General features: G+C 40.5%; 1 protein-coding gene and 1 pseudogene across 10 annotated transcripts in view; one reads left to right on the forward strand and one right to left on the reverse strand.

The window, feature by feature from the left end:
- Nucleotides 1–19,189, forward strand: part of LOC114117957 (zinc finger protein 160-like) — a 188,376-nt gene that overhangs the window by 15,073 nt on the left and 154,114 nt on the right. For 4 of the 10 annotated variants that reach the window (XM_060398862.1, XM_060398860.1, XM_060398873.1 and 1 more), the window contains exons 3-5: nt 3,545–3,623; nt 4,911–4,993; nt 10,207–10,333. In XM_060398862.1, coding sequence (XP_060254845.1) covers nt 4,979–4,993; nt 10,207–10,333 — 142 coding nt within the window. In that variant the 5' untranslated portion in view covers nt 3,545–3,623; nt 4,911–4,978. Of the gene's footprint in view, nt 1–3,544; nt 3,624–4,910; nt 4,994–10,206; nt 10,334–19,189 lie in introns of those variants that run through there. The other 6 variants (XM_060398865.1, XM_060398864.1, XM_060398863.1 and 3 more) reach the window with 3 other exon arrangements.
- On the reverse strand, nt 8,989–9,489 carry LOC114117958 (ATP synthase F(0) complex subunit C1, mitochondrial-like; annotated as a pseudogene).

Below are 19,189 nucleotides of genomic sequence, written 5' to 3' on the forward strand. Positions count from 1 at the left end.
TTCGATGATCAGTGGAAAAAAAGTGAGCTGTGTGGTGATATGAAGATGTTTCCCTCAGGTCCCACTTGTAACATGCACATGAGAGACTAGACCGGAATCTCTGAGCATGAAAAACACTGACCCGTGAAATGATTAGCCAAATTGGCTGTGTGTCTCTGTGTGGCAGTTCTGGTTTGGAGGGAGTTTCTCATGGTAATCAGAATTGTAAATAGATTCCAGTCCTCCCTGAATGAAAAAGGAAAAGGAAAACTGTACAATGGAGGCAGGATCACAGGCTCAGAATTAGATGACTTCTATGAATAAGGCTAAATCTGAAGGGAGATTTTTTTATATCCTGACGTTCAGACCTCCACTGGCTTTCATTTGTTCTTGGGTCAAAAGCTTGACTCCTCACTGTTTCCCCACAACCCTCTGTCAAGCTCAGGGCCCTGTCAGTGTCTCCAGCCTCATCCTGGGAGTTGACCCTTTGCTCATGGTTCAGCCTGTCCTGGTCTCATTTACCTTTTCTCTGTTTCCAAATACCAAAACCATTTCTGTCTGACATTGTAGTTCCTTTTCTCACCTTCAGGTCACCATGCCTCTGGCCCTTTGTCACTTTTCAAGTCTAGGCTCAGAGAGGTCTCCCCATCCCCTCCTAACAGTCTCTCTCATGTTACCCAGGTTTATTGCCTCTGTATCAGTTGCCATCAGCAGAAATTAATGCCCTTCTTCATGGGTTATGAGTCCTTCCTGGTTCCCCTCTTTTTAGGGCTCATAGTTTTCCTCTTCTTCCCAGTGTGGCTGCAGTACCTGTTACTGGAAATGTCTGTAGATGACAGGACTATGGGTTGGGCTGAATAATCCTCAGGGAAGACCAAGAGAACAGGGCAGGTGATGGAGATGTTTCCCATGTTCTGGACATTTCAGCTGTAATTGATCTTTATCCCATGTGACTACTTAATTACTCAAAAGATGAGCCAAGAAATATAGGAAGTCCTGAAAAGCCCTACAGAACTGGTGTCCTCAAGCAGTGAGCTAAGATGTCCCCATGTTTCGTCTGCTGGGTTTCATCCTCTGCAGCCCCCAGATCTAAGCTGTGTCCATCCAGGACCAGTCACCATCGTGGACAGCAGCTTTGCCATCTAGGAGTTCATGTGCTCCATGTCAGCATTGTGATTTCAGTGCACTGAGGATGAGCAGAAATCCGAAACCTAATGGGGCAGGAAGGAAACGCTGCCCCCTGTGCCCCGCAAGAGCTAGAATATCTTCCAAGTAGGTGTGGGTGGAGAAAACAGGAGAGAGTGAGACCTGGAGACCCTTCCTTTGAGACTTCCTCATCTCAAGTGCCTTTGTACGTGGACTCCATAATGTCCCCAGGTGGTGGCAGACTTTCCCAGGAGGGCCAGTCTCTTGATTTTCATACTGCATGTGCAGTGTCCTTTGGGTGGTAGCTCGTGGGCACTCCTCTTGTGACCACCTTTACTAGGAAACCCCTGTGTGCTTTAGTCTTCCTTAGGCCAGTCATCAGGGAGGAGAGGTAGACAAATGGGGAAAGCGGAGGGAGCCTGGTGGGGTCTGCAGGATGGTTGTGGCAGTACTTGGGGGCATCAAGGTGAGCCCAGTGAATGGAGCATGCACCCATCCCAAGTGTAGTTGCAGGGACAAGGGGTGTGTGGATCTGTTGGAAGAGAATGTCTCCGTTCAGGCTGGAGCACCAGGAAGCGGGTTTGTTGGAGAGCCCGCATGGAGTGGTTTGAGGTTCTACTGCCTGAGCTCGTGTTCCCCAGGACAGCAGTGCTGAGGCTGACATTTGCCTGCACAGGTTTGATTTGACAACTCATGACCACACGTGAGCAGCAATGAAGGACTTGGAATTCAGCCAAAAGATGTCTTTTCCACTGTTAGAATGTGGCCTGGGCTGAGCCCGCAGGCATCTGTGGGTGCAGGAGGATGGGAGCCTTGGGCTTGAGGAGCTGGTTCTAGCAGGTGCCCCCAGCATCCACTCCACTCCCACGCTTTTGTTGGCTCTTTTAGCAGGCAGGCACCGTAGAGTAACATGGAAAATCTCAGGTCATTTTTTTGCATCAACTTTGGTATCATTATGTACTTGGGGTTGCCGGTGCAGAAAGGTTCATGTGCATTTGGGAAGATACCAAGAGAATCTGGAGTGTTTCCTTGGAAGATGCTGAGGTCTCAGTGGGCCATGTGCATCATTGGAATTATCCCTCTTTTTCATAGTCTTTGGAGATTTTGATGTTTGACCTGGATCACTCTCTGTAAATGAAAATACGGTGTCTTGTGTCTGTGGATCCTTGGGTGTCCTCTTTTGTATTTTGCCTCATGCATGAGCTTCAGGGCTTGGAATGCTTTGTGTTTGTATAAGAGGGTTAGAGGCTCATTATGGGCTCTGGACACTCTGTTGGACACCATGAAAATTTGCAAGTTTGTTTCAGTCCCGCTGGGAAAATAGGAGCACTAGGTTAAGATCACAGAATGCTTGTTATAAGGTGGTCCTGCTCGGTTTGGATCTCTGGGCCCAACCTGAGAAGAGTCATAAAGTCCTGTGATGTCGGGGAGGATGGCTCCAAAAAATCAGAGGGCAGCGATGCCACAGTGATCTGTATCCTGGAGGCTTGTCCTCTAGAAAATGCAGCTGCAACTGTCTTGCTGCCAGGCTGGGTTCTGTGTTATCCACTCCTGTCCCTCCCAAAGTAAGCACACATACAGCACAGTACAGAAAACACGGAATCTTAACTGCACTGTTGGTGGTAATGTAAATGGTGCTGCTATGTTGGAAAATAAAATGGAAGTTCTTTAACAAATTAATATAGAACAGGCCTACAGTCTGTCAAACCCATTTCTGACAGATATCCAAAGGAAAAGCAATCAGTTTTTCAGGGATATGTCCACAGTCCCATGAGTGTGACTGGATTTGCAGTAGCCAAGGCATAGACACAGCCCAGATGTCTCTTGACAAAAGAATAGGTTACAAAAGTGTAGTATAGAAATATTTATTATATACTGTATATTCATGAACTTTTTTTTTCTGTATATAAATATAAAAATCAAGAATCCTGCATTTATGCTAGGATGAGTGAACCTAGAGAACATTGTGCCAAGTTAAATAAGCCTGACAAAGGAGGACAGACCCTATGTGGAAATTAGACCTGTCAAACTCATAGAGCCATCAGTAATGAGGCTTTACCAGGAGGTGGGTGGAGGGGGAATGGGGCACTGGTAGTGGAAGAGTGGAGATTTCTGCTGTAAAATAAGTGAGTTCTGGGGATCTGAGGTGCTGCGTGCTGCCGGTAGTGTTTCTATATCCTTGAAATTCACCCAGAGAGAAATAAAACAGTGTAGTTATATGTGGAAGTGTAACTTACTCCACTATAATAATTATTCAGTGTATGAGTCTATCACATGATCACTTTATACCATTTTTGTTAGTTACACCTTAGTAAGGCTGGGAAAGAAAAAGAGAGTTTGGGGGTTCTTTTCTCCTCTGAATGGTGCTCAGTCCACGCTTCACGTTTCATTGATGACGCATTTTGCATACACGTGCCAGAGTCCAGCTCCAGCAGCCAGGGAATCATCCTGAAGAGATGAGCGGTGTCGGCGGAGAATGATGCAGCCTCTGACTCAAGGTATGGGACTACATGTTTATTTCAAGCTTTAGCTTCTCTTTTGTACTTTGAGAAAAACATTAAGTCAGAGGTTTGGCATTTTCAGTTTCCCCTCACCCAGATTTATTATCTCCATAAAACCTTGTTGCCCTTCAAACAGAGTTTCTGCTTCATTGATTCTCTCAGAATCCTGTTTACTTTAATTTGTGATTATATCGTAACTCATGCTAATGTCTGAGCTGCATACCACATTCCTCAGTTTATTTATTATCTTTTTAAATCATGTTTGCCCCTAGCATCCTAAGCTCACTATCTCCTAAAAAGGCTTCTAGCTATTAATATCTCTGAAATTCCTAATCTGTATAAGCTATAGTAAAACATGCTAGCACTACCACATTCCTTAAATTTTTAGCTTCTAAGTATTCTTAATTATTCCTAAACCCTAAATTTGGCAAACTTCCATTGCCATAAACATTTCCCAAACAATTAGGTTTCAGATAACCATCCTTCCCATGGCCTCAAGCTGCGGCCTACGTGCTCAGCCTGGAACACTTTTGTAAAGATCCTTGAACAAATGTCAGTGGTTAACTTTATGGATTATTCTCTGGGCACAACTGCAGAAGGCTTTGTGCCTTCTCATGCTCCTTTCAAGGACAATAAGCACCTTAACATTCTTTTCAGTCAACTCAACCGAGGAAAGAAAAAACAAGTTAGAATCACAAGCCCTGACTCCTTCATCCCAGGTCTGAGCCTGCAGGACAAGAAGAGGGGCTTGGGGCCGTGCCTACATTTTCTCAGTAATGCCTAACGCAGCTCCCGACACACGTTTTGTACCCTCTGACTAGAGATTCCCCTTCAGATAGTTTGTGTTGGTCCACAGCTCGAGAATGTTTAAGATGCCCCAGTTGATTCCAGTCTGGATCCCTCACTGAGGATCAGGACTCTTGAGTCCTCCCAGTCCTGAGGGCTGAGATCTGGGCTGAGAAGGGGATGCTCTGTTCTTAGTGGGGATGGATCAGGGCCTGCTGTGTGACCTGAAGGAGATTGCCTGGTCAGTGCACGTGCCTCCTGCTGCTGTGTACATGAGGCCTCACCAGGAGGGGAGTGTGATCTAAGGGAAAGTGTGGGAAAGTCCCGTGTTGGTCTCTCTGCAGAAGTTGACTGTCCTGAGTCCCTCCTCAGAGAGTGGCCACAGGGGACTGTCTGTTCCTCATGGTGAGGGCTTACCTGTGTGTGTGTGGTTGGGGCTCAGGAAGGGGATGTGTTGACTGTAAGCATTAAACAGCATGTTTTCAACTTTCATGATAGACCTCTGAAGACTCGTGTTGCCTGAGGAAGCCCTGAAGTTAAGAAAGAGGAAAGAAAAGGGGTGAGGCATGGCTCTTACTCAGGTAAGGTCATATTTAGTCTGTCCTAGCTGAAATGCCCTTCTCTGGACTCACTAATCGTGTCTGACTCTGGAGTGTCCTGTGTGACTCCTGTACATGCACACTCACCTGAGGCCTTCCCTCAGCCCTGTCATCTCCACTTAGATCCCATCTCCCCATGACCCAGTGACCTGGCCCTTGTGAGGAAGCTCCGCTGGGCGCCGTCCAGGGCAGGGCTTCTCACCCATGGCTTGGAAGTGGGGTCTCAGTGCTGTTGGGCAGCAGGGAATGCTTAGGGCCTATCTCGATGCACTGTCTGCTCTCTGTCAACCAGGGCAAGGAAACTGCCCATGGAAGTCAGGTGTTAGTATGCACAACAGCTGGTAAAATCTGGGAATCAGATCAATTGAGCCTGTCCTTTCCCTTTTGTGTATCTTGACATCCTTGTGACTATACCTTACATATACACAAAGAATTATTTCTGAGTACTGTGTTCTGTTCAGTTGGTTTGTCTGTTTTTATACCAGTACCACATCACCTTGATTACCTTGTAATAGGTGTTGAAATAGAAAGACCTCCATCTTCCTACTTCAAGAGTTTTGCTGTTTGCTCTTTGAATAGTTCTATGACTTTCACCATGTTTTGTTCTGCTTCTACAAAGATTGTCATGGTAATTTTGATAATGAGTTAATTGGTTGATTGACCCTTTGTGTAGTTATTAAAGAATCTGTTTTGATATAGCATGTTTCTTTTGTAATCTTTATGATTTTTACTGATGAAACTTCATCATGTGTAAAAGAAGATACGGTTACTTCTTTTTAAATTTTGGGACCTTTGATTTCTTTTTCTCATCTAATTGCTCTAAGGGTTTCAGTGCTTTCTTGAACCACAGTGCAGAGTGTGCATCCTTGCCTTCTTCTTGACCTCAGAGGAAAAGCTTTCTTTCATTCTTTCCCAATTGCTGTGCTCTTTTCATAATGGCATTTATTATGTTGATAATGGTATAATTTATTGTTTGTAGTTTGTTGAGTGTTCCATCTTGAAAGGTTGTCAAATTGTTGTTGAATGGTTTTTTTCTGCATCGAGTTGATCCTGTTTTTTTTTCCCCCCTTTAATCTGTTAATGTAATGTGTTATGTTAGTTCATTTTTGTATGTTGACTTCTCCTTGCCTTATATGAATAAAATCCATTTGGTCATGGTGTCAGTTCTTTTTATTTATTTATTTAAATTATTTTAATTGAGGGGTAATTGCTTTACAGAAGTTGTTATTTTCTGCCATACACCAGCATGAATCAGCCATAGGTTTACATATGGCCCCTCCCTCCCATCTTCTTCCTTATCCCACCCCTGTATGTTGTTAGAGAGCCCCTGTTTGAGTCCCTGAGTCAGTCAGCAAATTCGCACTGGCTCTCTACTTTATATATGGTAATGTAAGTTTCCATGTTACTCTCTCCATACATCTTACCCTCTCCTTCCTCCCCTCCCACCTCCATCTGTTCTCTGCGTCTGTTTCTCCAGTTCTTTTAAATGTGTGTTGAAGTTGGTTTGCAAGTATTTTAATTTTTCATCAGTATTCGTCAGGGTTTCTAGTTTTTCTAGTTTTCCTTTCTTGTGTCTTTGGGAAATCAGCAAACTATTAGAACTATGCTTGCTCCATAGAATTAGCAGGATTAGTGGTAATTCTTCTGTAAATGTTTGGTAGTATTTGGTCCTGTATTTTTCTTAGAGGTTTCTAACTACTTTTTAAATCTCTCTAGTTATAATGGGCTTCCCTGGTGACTCAAATCATAAAGAATCTGCCTACAGTGCAGGAGACCCAGGTTCTGTCCCTGGGTCGGAAGATTCCCTGGAGAAAGGAATGGCTCTCTAGTCCAGTATACTTGTCTGGAGAAATTCCACGGACAGAGGAGCCTTGTGGGCTACAGTCCATGAGGTGACAAAGAATCAGACACGACTGAGTGGCTAACACTTTCACTTTCAACACTTATCAATTTTTTAAATTTCTTAATAAGTAAAATAGTTTGTATGTTTCTGAGAATTTGCCAGTATCTCCTGTATTCTGTCATTTATAGGCATTATCCGTCATACTACTTCCTTGTCTTTTTGACCTCAGTTGTAATCACTCCTGCTTCATATCTGTTTTTAGTTATTTGAATCTTTTTTTTCTTGTCCTTAGTCAAGGTGGGGGTTTTCCTATACAGTTTTTTCAAAACATCAACTTTTGGTTTGTTGATTTTTATATTTTCTACTTTCTATTGTATCTCTGGTTTAATCTTTCTTATTTACATGTTTCCTTCTGCTAAACTTGAGTTTAGTTTGTTTTCTGTTTTCTGTTTCCTAGAGGTCTAAAAATAGATTTCAGATTTAAGATCTTTTCTTTTTTTTACTGTAAGCATTTAACAGTTTAGACTTTCCTTCTAGTACAGTGTTCTCTCTGTGTTATAAATTTTGTAATGTTGTCTTTTCATTTTTATCCATGTATTTAAAAATTTCCTTGTGATTTTTTTTCCTGGACCCATTTGTGTTGTAAGAGTGAGTTGTTTAATGTTCACATTTGAGGAATTTTCTTTTTTTTTTCTTGTTTATTTCGTTGTTGTTAGGGAAGATACTTTTATGGTATCAATCTCTTAAAATGGTTAATTTTGGCCTAACGTGGTGTCTCATAGAGAATGTTTTCTGTGTCCTTAAGATACATGTGTTTTCTGCTTTTCTTGGGCAGTGTGATCTGTACATGCCTGTTCAATGTTTGCTTCATTTTTCTGAGATATCTTATGTTAGATGTATATATATTTTCACTTGTTACAGCGTTTTGGTAAATTGACCATTTTATCATTATACAATATTTATCTCATTGCACTTTTGTTTTTCTTCAGTTTGTTTTGTCTGATATAACAGTCTTCCCTGCTCTCTTTAGGATGGACTGTCTTTTTCCATCCTTTCACTCTTCACCTTTCCATGTCTTTAGGTTTGTGAGTACTACCTGTTTCAAGTCTCTGACAAACTCTGTGTCTCTTGCCCTGGTTTTTTCCTCCTGTTAGTTCTTCTAGTGGCCCCTGAAAGACAGGCACCCTGGACAGCTCCTTTCATGCCACTGTAATTTCAGAAGGGATGTATTGAATATTTCCTTCCTATCATGATGTTTCTTCAGATAGTCTTGCTTAATAACTATATTTTTTCCATGTTATTTTTGCCATGATTTTTAATTCTCCAAGAAGTTTTTTTACTTTGCTATTCTGATAAGTTTTTTTTGTCATAATCTAATGACTCTTCTAATTTCAAATCACTGTTTTATTAATGGAAAAAAAAAGCAAAGAAAGTCTTTGTCTTCTGTTAATGCCTTGCTATGTAAATCTAAATGGATAAAAATTTATATCTTTGTATATGGTAATTTTATTATGAATTAAGTTCAAGTATTCTTTTTTTTTTTTAATGTTTTTACCAGTTTTCTTTTGGTAACCTAGTGTAGAATCCTGTTGACAAACTCAGCTGAGTGCAAAGGATACATTTTTATTGTCTGAAAGATGCTGAAACACATGTGAATAAAAGGATGATATAAAATTGTCCAAAAAATCTGTCAAAAGATGAATCCTCTCAGGTCAATTAGTTTTTTATAGATAAGCATGCATGTATGTGCAAGTCTGTGGTTTAGGTAGAAGACGTCATGATTTAAAAACTACATATCACCTTTTTTTTTTTCAGTTGAAATTATGTTATCAGTATAATCTGTAGGGTTGAAATTTTCCAAAAAACCTGTTAGTGTTTTAAGTAGTAAATTACTAACAGTTGTGTTTCTGTATTCACGTCTATAAGACCTTTCATGCCATTCCACATTGTTCACCTTGGACTTTTTTTTTTCATATTAATACAATATTTATTTGTTTTCCTTCTGTCAAACCCTGAGCCCAGCACTTTCCCCAGATTGCCTGGGGATTTACAGGAAAGGGAACATACAGGGCAGACACAGGAGAAAGAACTATGGGAGGTGGAAACAGCTGCTTCACATCGTGAAGAAGATGAGCTAGACCACCAACAGGCAAAAGAGCCCCATGGCCTTTGAGAGGGCCAAGCCCATGGCATAGAAGAGCTACTGTTTCAGAGAAGGGTTCCTGGCATAACAGTGATGAAGCTCCCAAACAGTCCCAATTCCAGGCCCGGAGCCAGCCACCCCTGCTGTGGCAGCTCCAGCTCCAGGGAATTTGGCTGCTGTGTCAAAGTCCTTTGAAATGGCACTGGTTTGGAAGCTGTGGCGAAGAATAAGTGAGATGGTCCAGGGACCTGGGGCTGCCAAGCCGCTGTGGCTCTCATGGGTCAGTGTCTCCAGTCCTTCACCACCACTGCAGACAGTGATCACTCAACAGGGGGGGAGGTTCTCCCGATCAGGGAGGGGGTAGAGACTAATTTGTCACAGGTGTCCATTTTCAAGGGATGAAGGCCTGAGGCCCGAGAGCTGCTTCCCCCTACAGAGAAGACAGAGTGGCAGGGAAGAGGCTCACCTTCGACTTCTTTCAAGTTTTCTTTAGGAGCCCTCTGTCAAAGGACTTGTAATGTTCTCTGTATTACTTCACTGTTAGATACTTAAGCTTCAGTTGCTGAGCCCAAGCTTCTGAGTTCAGGTGCTTCATGTAACATTTCTCACCTTCTTGATCTGAGTCAAGTTTCAGAGTGTCTGTGACACAGGTTTTCTTCTCTAAGGTGGGAACAGATGGTTCTTTAATGAGCTATTATATTGATGACAGGTTCTTGCCTGTAAAGTACTTATTTAATGTTTAGAGTAATACTACAGTAATTTAGAGCAACAGGAAGCCTTCAGACACTTTTGGTCCTTGCTGCTATCTACATCATACCTGAAAATTTTGACCTTTCCATTAAAAGTGCCGTGGACTTTGTCATCTCTGAAGACAAAACTCATGCTGTACCTCATCTGGATAATCAGTTGCACTCACTGGGTAGAGCTTTATTTTTATATATTTTATAAAGCTCAACAGTGTTGAGCTTTATTTTTATATATTTCATGGATTTTGAACAGTGATGAAAAATCCATATTAATTGGAGGATCTCATAAGGTCTTAGCAAAAAGCATAAGAAATTAAAATTAGAGATGCATAATTTCTCCAGATACCCCTGCATGGATCTGTTAGTTCAACCAAGTCAATCCGTACCCCGTACTACCTTTTCTCTTTTGCATGAAAATGAGAACTTTTCATGGCCCTTTTGGTGACATGTGGTTTCATTTCAGGAACGACTGACCTCTGCGGATGTGGCCATCAACTTCACTCAGGAGGAGTGGGAATTCCTGGACCCTGCTCAGAGGGCCTTATACAGGGACGTGATGCTGGAGACCTACAGGAACCTGCTATCTGTGGGTGAGGATGACTTCCTTCCAGAGCTGCCCTTGGGTATCTGCATTTTCCCTGTGTGCCCCTTGGGAGGCCCTGATGTCTTTCATCTGAGAGTTCTGGTGACTGGGGCATGACACAACTTCACAAGGTTAAACTGACCCTCTTCAGATGCTGTGTCTGTTTCATGTAATATCTGAGGTTGTCCCAGAGCTTAATTATCTACAAAGCTCACTGGCAAATGTTAACAAAACAATACCAAAAAACCCGATTTCCTATTTTCTACCTTTTGACTTTTGGCTCAGGGTTTAAAAAAATCCACAGCACTTTAGATTTCTTTCTTCTGATAACACTGAATATCTGTCTGGTTTTGCTTGCTTGTTTACTTTTTTTTGGCTGCACCATTCTGCTTGTGGGATCTTAGTTCCCTGACTAAGGAATCAAACCTGCACCCCCTGCATTGGAAATGCAGAGTCTTAACCACTGGATCACCAGGGGAGTCCCAGAATTTCTGTTTCTGATCTGAATATTATCTCCACATTGGAGCATGAGAAAAAGCTGTGGACAGTGGGGAGTGATGTAAAAGTAGCCAAAACTACAACATATAAAGAAAAACGAGTATCTCAAAAGGGCTGCTTTTTTCTGTTTAGGAGTGGGACAAGTTGGTGGATTGGATCCTCTGTGGTTGTTACTTAGGAAAATGTAAGATTGGCTAGAGAGATCGTCTTTTTGATCCTAGATCCTACGAGGGGAGCATACGTGAATCTCGCAGGCTCTGAGCTTGCCATCTGTAGGTTGAGCGCATGGTCCCATCTCAAGATGCTGTAATGTCTGACCTTCATGTTGTGTTAGTTTTACTCTTGTGCTGCTCTGCCCCGTCTGGGAATGTCAACTGTTCCTCATGTTCCATTCTCCTTACTTTGTGTCATTTTACCTCTTCAATTTCTTTGAAATATATTTCTGAGGGTCTGAAAGTTTATCTGGTTTCCTTGCTGTGATAATCCACCTATGTTTAATTGGCAGCCTCTGGTGAGTCTTGTGTAGTGGATTTAGTAGGTAACAGAAAACTGTGATGGACACACTATTCCTAATGTTATTTTCTTGCTCTGTACAAAGTCACCACTTGAAGCTATCCAGTAGAGTGGTCAGTATGTTCTAGGATGATGAGAGAGAAAGTATCACGAGAGCCTGATACATCTTTCCAGGTTATTTTCTGGCTTTGGAGACTCTGTCAAGAGCACCATGACAGTGTTGTTGATGTGTATCAAGAACCATATATTTTAGCCTCTGTAAATGATATGGGAATTTATCCCAGGACAACTTTGTCCAAGTTCACATTCTCATATCTATGAGGCTATTGGCTGCACTGTTGTTCTGTGCATTGTACGTATTTTTAAATTTTATAATTGAGTTCAAATTTCTGTGTTACTCTCTGTATTTCTGTTTTGTATTTGCAACACTTTGGATGGTTGATTGGGGAATGATCCCTATGGTGGAACTGGTGATCAGTCCGTCTTAAAATTCTTTATATATTCTTTGTACTCATTTACTATCAGATGTATGATTTCCACATATTTTCTCTTTTACTGTTGATTGTCTTTTCAAACTCTCTGTACTTTAATGCAGAGTGGTTTATAATTTCGATATAGTTCAATTTATTAATATCTGGTTTTATTTTGTGGCCTGTGCTTTTGGTGTTATATCTTTTGGTGTTGTATATATTGTGGGTCCAATTTCCAGAAACATTTCCTGCACGTTTACTTCTAGGAGTTTTATACATTTGGAACTTAGATTTAGGTCTTTGAATCATTTTGAGTTCATTTTTGTCTGTAGTGTAAGATAATGTCCCAAGTAAATTCTTTTGCTGGTGGATATTCAGTTTTGTCAACATGTCTTGTTTCATAGACTGCTTCCCCCATTTAGTAGTTTTTACACCCTTGTGAAACATCTTTGGAACATCTCTACAAGAGGTGTTTTTGTTTTAACTATTCTTTTTAGGTATGCGGCTGCTGCTGCTGCTAAGTCCCGTCAGTCGTGTCTGACTCTGTGCGACCCCACAGATGGCAGCCCACCAGGCTCCTCTATCCCTGGGATTCTCCAGGCAAAAACGCTGGCGTAGGTTGCCATTTCCTTCTCCAGTGCATGCATGCCAAGTCGCTTCAGCTGTGTCTCACTTTGTGTGACCACGTAGATGGCAGCCGACCAGGCTCCTCTGTCCTTGGGATCCTCCAGGCAAGAATACTGGAGTGGGTTGCCATTTCCTTCTCCACTTTTTAAGCATAGTTAATTTACAATTTTGTGTTTCAAGTATACAGCAGTTTGCAAGATACCAAATATAGTTCCCTGAGCTGTATCATAGGTACTTATTGTTTATCTATTTTGTATATACGTTAGTTTGTAAATATTCAGACTCCTAGTTTATCTCTCCCTTTCCTGCCCCCGTCACCATCCTGTACTATCCCCTTTGGTAACCATAAGTTTGTTTTTTATTCTGGTGAGTTTATTTTGTGAATAAGTTCATATGTATCATTTATTTCAGTTCAACATATAATATCCTATGATATTTGTCTTTCTCTGTCTGATTTCACTTAGAATACTCCCTAAGTCTGTCTATATTGCTGCAAAAGGCATTACTTCATTGTGTTTTATGCTGTGGAGGTGGCAGCCCACTCCAGTGTTCTTGCCTGGAGAATTACATGGACAGGGGAGTCTGGCAGGCTGCAGGTAATGGGGTCTTAAAGAGTTGGACACGGCTGAGCTACTTTCACTTCACAATATTTCCCTGTATATATGTACCACATATTCTTTATCCCTTTGTCTGTCAGTGAACATTTAGGTTGCTGCCGTGTTTTGGCTGGTATAAATAGTGCTGCTAAAACATTGAGGTCCATGTATCATTTTGAATTCGTTTTCATCCTTTCTGGATATATGCCCAGGATTGGAATTGCTGGTTCATGTGATAGCTCTGTTTTTAGTTCTTTATGGAACCTCCATGCTATTCTCCAAAGTGGCAGTACCATTTATGTTCCTTCCAACAGTGTAGGAGGGTTCTCTTTTCTCCACACCCTCTCAAGCGTTTATTGTTTGTAGACTTTTTGATGGTGGTCATTCTGACCAGTGTGAGGTGATACATTTTTGTGGTTTTGATTTGCATTTCTCTCATAAGTAGAGATGTCAAACATCTTTTCAGGTGACTGTTGGCCATCTGTTTGTCTGCTTTGGAGAAGTATCTGTTTTGATCTTCTGCCTAGTTTTTGATTGGGTTGGTTGTTTTGATATTAAGCGTATGAACTGTTTGTATATTTTGGAAATCCCTTATAGGTAGCATCATTTGCGTATATAGTCTCCTAGTGTAAAAGTTGAATTTTTGTTCTTTTTTTGGTTTCCTTTGCTTTGCAAAAAGGTTTTAAATTTAATTAGGTCTCATTTGTTTGATTTTGCTTTATATTACCATGACTCTAAGAGATAGATTCAAAAAAATTTCGCTGACATTTATGTCAGTATTTTGCATTTGTTTTCCACTATGAATTTTATAGTATCTGGTCTTGCATTTGGATGTTTAACACATTTTGAGTTTATTTTTGTATGTGGTGTTAGAGAATGTTGGAATTTCATTCTTTTTCATGTAACTATCCATTTATCCCAGCATCACTTATTAAAGAGACTTTTTCATTCTATATTCTTTCCTCCTTTGTTATAGAATAATTGACTCTAAGTGAATTGGTTTATTTCTGGGTTTTCTGTCCTGTTCTACTGATCTGTGTTTCTGTTTTGTGCCATCATCATGTAACTTCCCTGCTGGCTCGGACGGTAAAGCCATCTGCCTACAATGCAGGAGACCCAGGTTCAGTCCCTGAGTCAGGAAGATCTGCTGGAGAAGGAAATGGCAACCCACTTCAGTATTCTTGCCTGGAAAATCCCATGGACAGAGGAACCTGGTAGTCTACAGTCGATGGGGTCACAAAGAGTTGGACACGACTGAGCGACTTCACTTTCACTTTGTTGACTGTCAGTTGGTAGTATTGTCTGAACTCAGGGAACATGATTTCTCCAGCTCTGTTCTTCTTTCTCAAGATCATTTTAGATATCAGAGTCTTTCGTATTTCGGTACAAATTAAGTTTTTCTTTGTTTTATGAAATATGTCTTTGTTAATTTGATAAAGGTTGCTTTGATAGTATGGTCATTGTGACAGTGTTACTTCTTTCAATCCAAGAATATGGTATATGTTTGTGCCATCTGTTTGTGTCATCTTTGGTATCAGTCATCAGCATCTTATAGTTTTATGAGTACAGTTCTTTTGACTTTTTAGGTAGGTTTATTCCTTAGAATTGTATTCTTTTCTCTGAGATGGTGAATGGGATTGTTTCATTAATTTCACTTTCTGATGTATCATTATTAGTGCATAGAAATGCAGCAGTTTTCTGTATATTTTGTATCCAGCAAGTTTACTCTGTTCATTGATGAGGTCTAGTAGTCATCTGGTGGCATCTTCGGAATTTTCTGTGTGTAGCATCATAGTGACAGTTTTACTTCTTCTTTATTTTTTTACTTTGAATACCTTCTATTTCTTTTTCTTTTCTGATAGGTGTGGCTAGGACTTCCAAAAATATGTTCAATAAAAGTGGCAGTAGTGAACATTCTTGTCTTATTCATGTTGTTAAGGGGAGTGCTTTCGGTTTTTCCCTGTTGAGTATGATGTTAGCTGTGTGTTTGACATATACAGTCTTAACTATGTTGAGGTAGGGACCATCTGTGCTGACTTTCTGAAGGGTTTTTATCATAAATGGCACTTGAATTTTGTCAGAACTTTTTCTACGTCTATTGATGATCATACGGCTTTTAGTCTTCAACTGTTACTGTGGTGTATCATAGTGATTAACTTGTGGATATTGAGAAATCTTGCATCCCTGAAATAAATCCCACTTGATCGTGGTATGATCCTTTAATGTCCTTTAATGTGGTAGTAACTGTTTGAATCTGCTCTTTTGAACTCAGGGAAGGTCTAGGAGAATAAAGCCTTTTTCTACAAAAAAGAGTTGGATGCCTCAGAAAGGCTTTTGTTACTGGGAAGGTCTTCCAGAGTCAGTATCAGTCCCTCCTTTCGTTTGATACTCCTCGATCTTGAGATGACCATATGTGGAAGAAGAAATGAAGTAAATGTCCAATGGAGAGGTTAATCATACTTGGCAGAGGAACCCAGGTTTAGATAGCCTTTTCCTGGATTTTTCTTCTGATTTCTGCTAATAAGATTCTTACACAATATCCTGGAATATTGTGTATGCTTTTCTTGAATATAAGCGTTCCAATGTAAGTTACAAAATCAGAGTTGGATACATTACATTGTAAATAGTATAACAGGTATTATCCTGCTTTCTCCATATATCACAGTCACTTTTAAAATCTCTCTTGTTTCTGTCCCATACCCATAGTATAATGCCCATAAAGTTGCTGAACCAGTTCTTTTCTCTTAAGGTCAGTATATTAGTTTACGCTCTCAGTTATTTCCACAAAGACATGCAGTCAGACGCTGATATCTGACATAAACCTGTGTACCCTATGTTCCACGCAGGCCCTTTCTTAGTCCTGACCAGTCCTCACATAGTACCTTGATATGGATGGAAACATTGTTCTTACCTATCACATCCCTCCACCTTCTACATACTCTCACTGTAAAGATAATCTCTGATCATTTATTGAACACATATCTCAGGACATGACTTAAATCACTCTGTGCGAGATGGGATGGTTGAATAATAGTTAAACAGACTACTTCTGTCTTGTATCTTCCTTGATATTTTCTTTCTAAGTTCCTTGTGTTTATTTTTTAATATTTTCTAGTCTATTCATTCAGTTGGTGGTCATGTTTACAAATAGGTTTTCTCAGTTGTCCCAGTAGGTTCAGATTCATATCCTGGTTCTCTTACCACTTTGTGGGCCAGTTGGGTGTGTCTCCTGCTCTGATTAGAGAAAAACATGTTAATTTACCTCAAGCCTTTTAAAGCAAATTAGTGCTGTCAGTAGTACCTGTTTTATAGTAAATACTCAAAATTTATTTGTTTAAAAAAGGTAATATCTATATTCTGTCAAGTTCTTTATCTACATTATATCTTTTTTAAAATATAAATTTATTTGTTTTCATTGGAGGTTAATTACTTTACAATATTGTATTGGTTTTGCCATACATCAACATGAGTCCACCACAGGTATACACGTGTTCCCCATCATGAACCCTGCTCCCTCCTCCCTCCCCGTACCATACCTCTGGGTCATCCCAGTGCACCAGCCCCAAGTAGCCACTGTCATGCATTGAACCTGGACTGGCAATTCGTTTCATATATGATATTGTACATGTTTCAATGCCATTCTCCCAAATCATCCCACCCTCTCCCTCTCCCGCAGAGTCCAAAAGCCTGTTCTATACATCTGTGTCTCTTTTGCTGTCTCGCATACAGGGTTATCGTTACCATCATTCTAAATTACATATATATGCGTTAATATATTGTATTGGTGTTTTTCTTTCCGGCTTACTTCAGTCTGTATAATAGGCTTCAGTTTCATCCACCTCATTAGAGCTGATTCAAATGAATTCTTCTTAATGGCTGAGTAATACTCCATTGTGTATATGTACCACAGCCTTCTTATCTGTTCACCTGCTAGCAGACATCTAGGTTGCTTCTATGTCCTGGCTATTATAAACAGTCCTGCGATGAACATTGGGGTACACGTGTCTCTTTCAATTCTGGTTTCCTCGGTGTGTATGCCCAGCAGTGGGATTGCTGGATCATAAGGCAGTTCTATTTCCAGTTTTTTAAGGAATCTCCACAGTTCTCCATAGTGGCTGTACAAGTTTGCATTCCCACCAACAGTGTAAGAGGGTTCCCTTTTCTTCACACCCTCTCCAGCATTTATTGCTTGTAGACTTTTGGATCACAGCCATTCTGACTGGTGTGAAATGGTACCTCATTGTGGTTTTGATTTGCATTTTTCTGATAATGAGTGATGTTGAGCATCTTTTCATGTGTTTGTTAGCCATCTGTATGTCTTCTTTGGAGAAATGTCTATTTAATTCTTTGGCCCATTTTTTGATTGGGTCGTTTAGTTTTCTGCAATTAAGCTGCAGGAGTTGCTTGTATATTTTTGAGATTGGTTGTTTGTCAGTTGCTTCATTTGCCATTATTTTCTCCCATTCTGAAGGCTGTCTTTTCACCTTGCTTATAGTTTCCTTTGTTGTGCAGAAGCTTTTAAGTTTAATTAGGTCCCATTTGTTTAGTTTTGCTTTCATTTCCAGTATTCTGGGAGGTGGTCATAGAAGATCCTACTGTGATGTATGTCATAGAGTGTTTTGCCTATGTTCTCCTCTAGGAGTTTTATAGTTTCTGGTCATCTGTTTAGATCTTTAATCCACTGTGAGTTTATTTTTGTGTATGGTGTTAGAAAGTGATCTAGTTTCTTTCTTTTACAAGTGGTGACCAGTTTTCCCAACACCACTTGTTAAAGACATTGTGTTTAATCCAGTGTATATTCTTGCCTCCTTTGTCAAAGATAAGGTGTCCATAGGTGCGTGGATTTTTCTCTGGGCTTTCTATTTTGTTCCATTGATCTATATTTCTGTCTTTGTGCCAGTACCATACTGTCTTGATGGCTGTGACTTTGTAGTAGAGCCTGAAGTCAGGCAGGTTGATTCCTCCAGTTCCATTCTTCTTTCTCAAGATTGCTTTGGCTATTCGAGGTATTTTTTGTATTTCCATACAAATTGTGAAATTATTTATTCTAACTCTACATTATATCTTCTTAAAATTTTATTTATTTTTTAATTGAAGGATAATGGCTTTACCGAATTTTGTTTTCTGTCAAACCTGAACTACATTATATCTTGTATGCATTTCACTTGCAACATTTTTCAGCAATATTGTGTCTGACCCTAGTCAATACATACACAAAGCACTCACTTTTAACTTATTATATTTTGGTGCCATTAAACTAGGTAATTAAGAATAGTGCATGGCTAGAGATTAGCCTTCCTTTGTGGCTCAGTGGTAAAGAATTCACCTGCTAATGCAGAAGTGCAGGTTTGATCCCTGAGTCAGGAAGATCCCATGGAGAAGGAAGTGGCAACCCACTCCATTATTTTTGCCTGGGAAATCCCACCTGGAAAATCCCATGGATGGGAGGAACCTGGTAGGCTACAGTCCATGGGGTCACTAAGAGACTGAGTGACTTCACTTTTACTTTTCCCTTTCATGCACTGGAAAAAGAAATGGCAAACCCACTGCAGTATTCTTGCCTGGAGAATCCCAGGGACAGAGGAGCCTAGTGGGCTGCTGTCTGTGAGGTCACACAGAGTCGGATACGACTGAAGCAACTTAGCAGCAGCAGCAGAGACCTTCCTTGGTGGCTCAGTGGTAAAGAATTCACCTGCTAATGCAGAAGATGCAGGTTTGATCCCTGAGTCAGGAAGATCCCATGGAGAAGGAAGTGGCAACCCACTCCACTGTTCTTGGCTGGGAAATCCCATGGACAGAGGAGTCCGGTGCGCTACAGTCCACACTGTCGCAAAGAGGCAAACACGACTGAGTGACTGAACAACAGCATAGGTGGGGATTGCATTTTTTATTGGCTGTTAGAAAACCGGTGAATATTTTACATCTTAATTTATGTGTCATTTACAGATGATGGTCTTTTAGCATGTATTCAGCAATACAACTGGCACATACGACTTGTTAACATTGTAAAATGCCTTTTCTTAAGGGGTACGTAGTTCTATAGCAGATTTAGAAAAGTATGTTGTTTCAAAAAATTGTTTTAGTCACATTCTTCATTTTCTCATTTGTTTTCAATTGTAAACAACCAATTATGAATATTTAATTATTAATTGGGTAAGC

The sequence above is a fragment of the Ovis aries genome, chromosome 14 (assembly GCF_016772045.2).
Source record: "Ovis aries strain OAR_USU_Benz2616 breed Rambouillet chromosome 14, ARS-UI_Ramb_v3.0, whole genome shotgun sequence".
Lineage (NCBI taxonomy): Eukaryota > Metazoa > Chordata > Mammalia > Artiodactyla > Bovidae > Ovis > Ovis aries.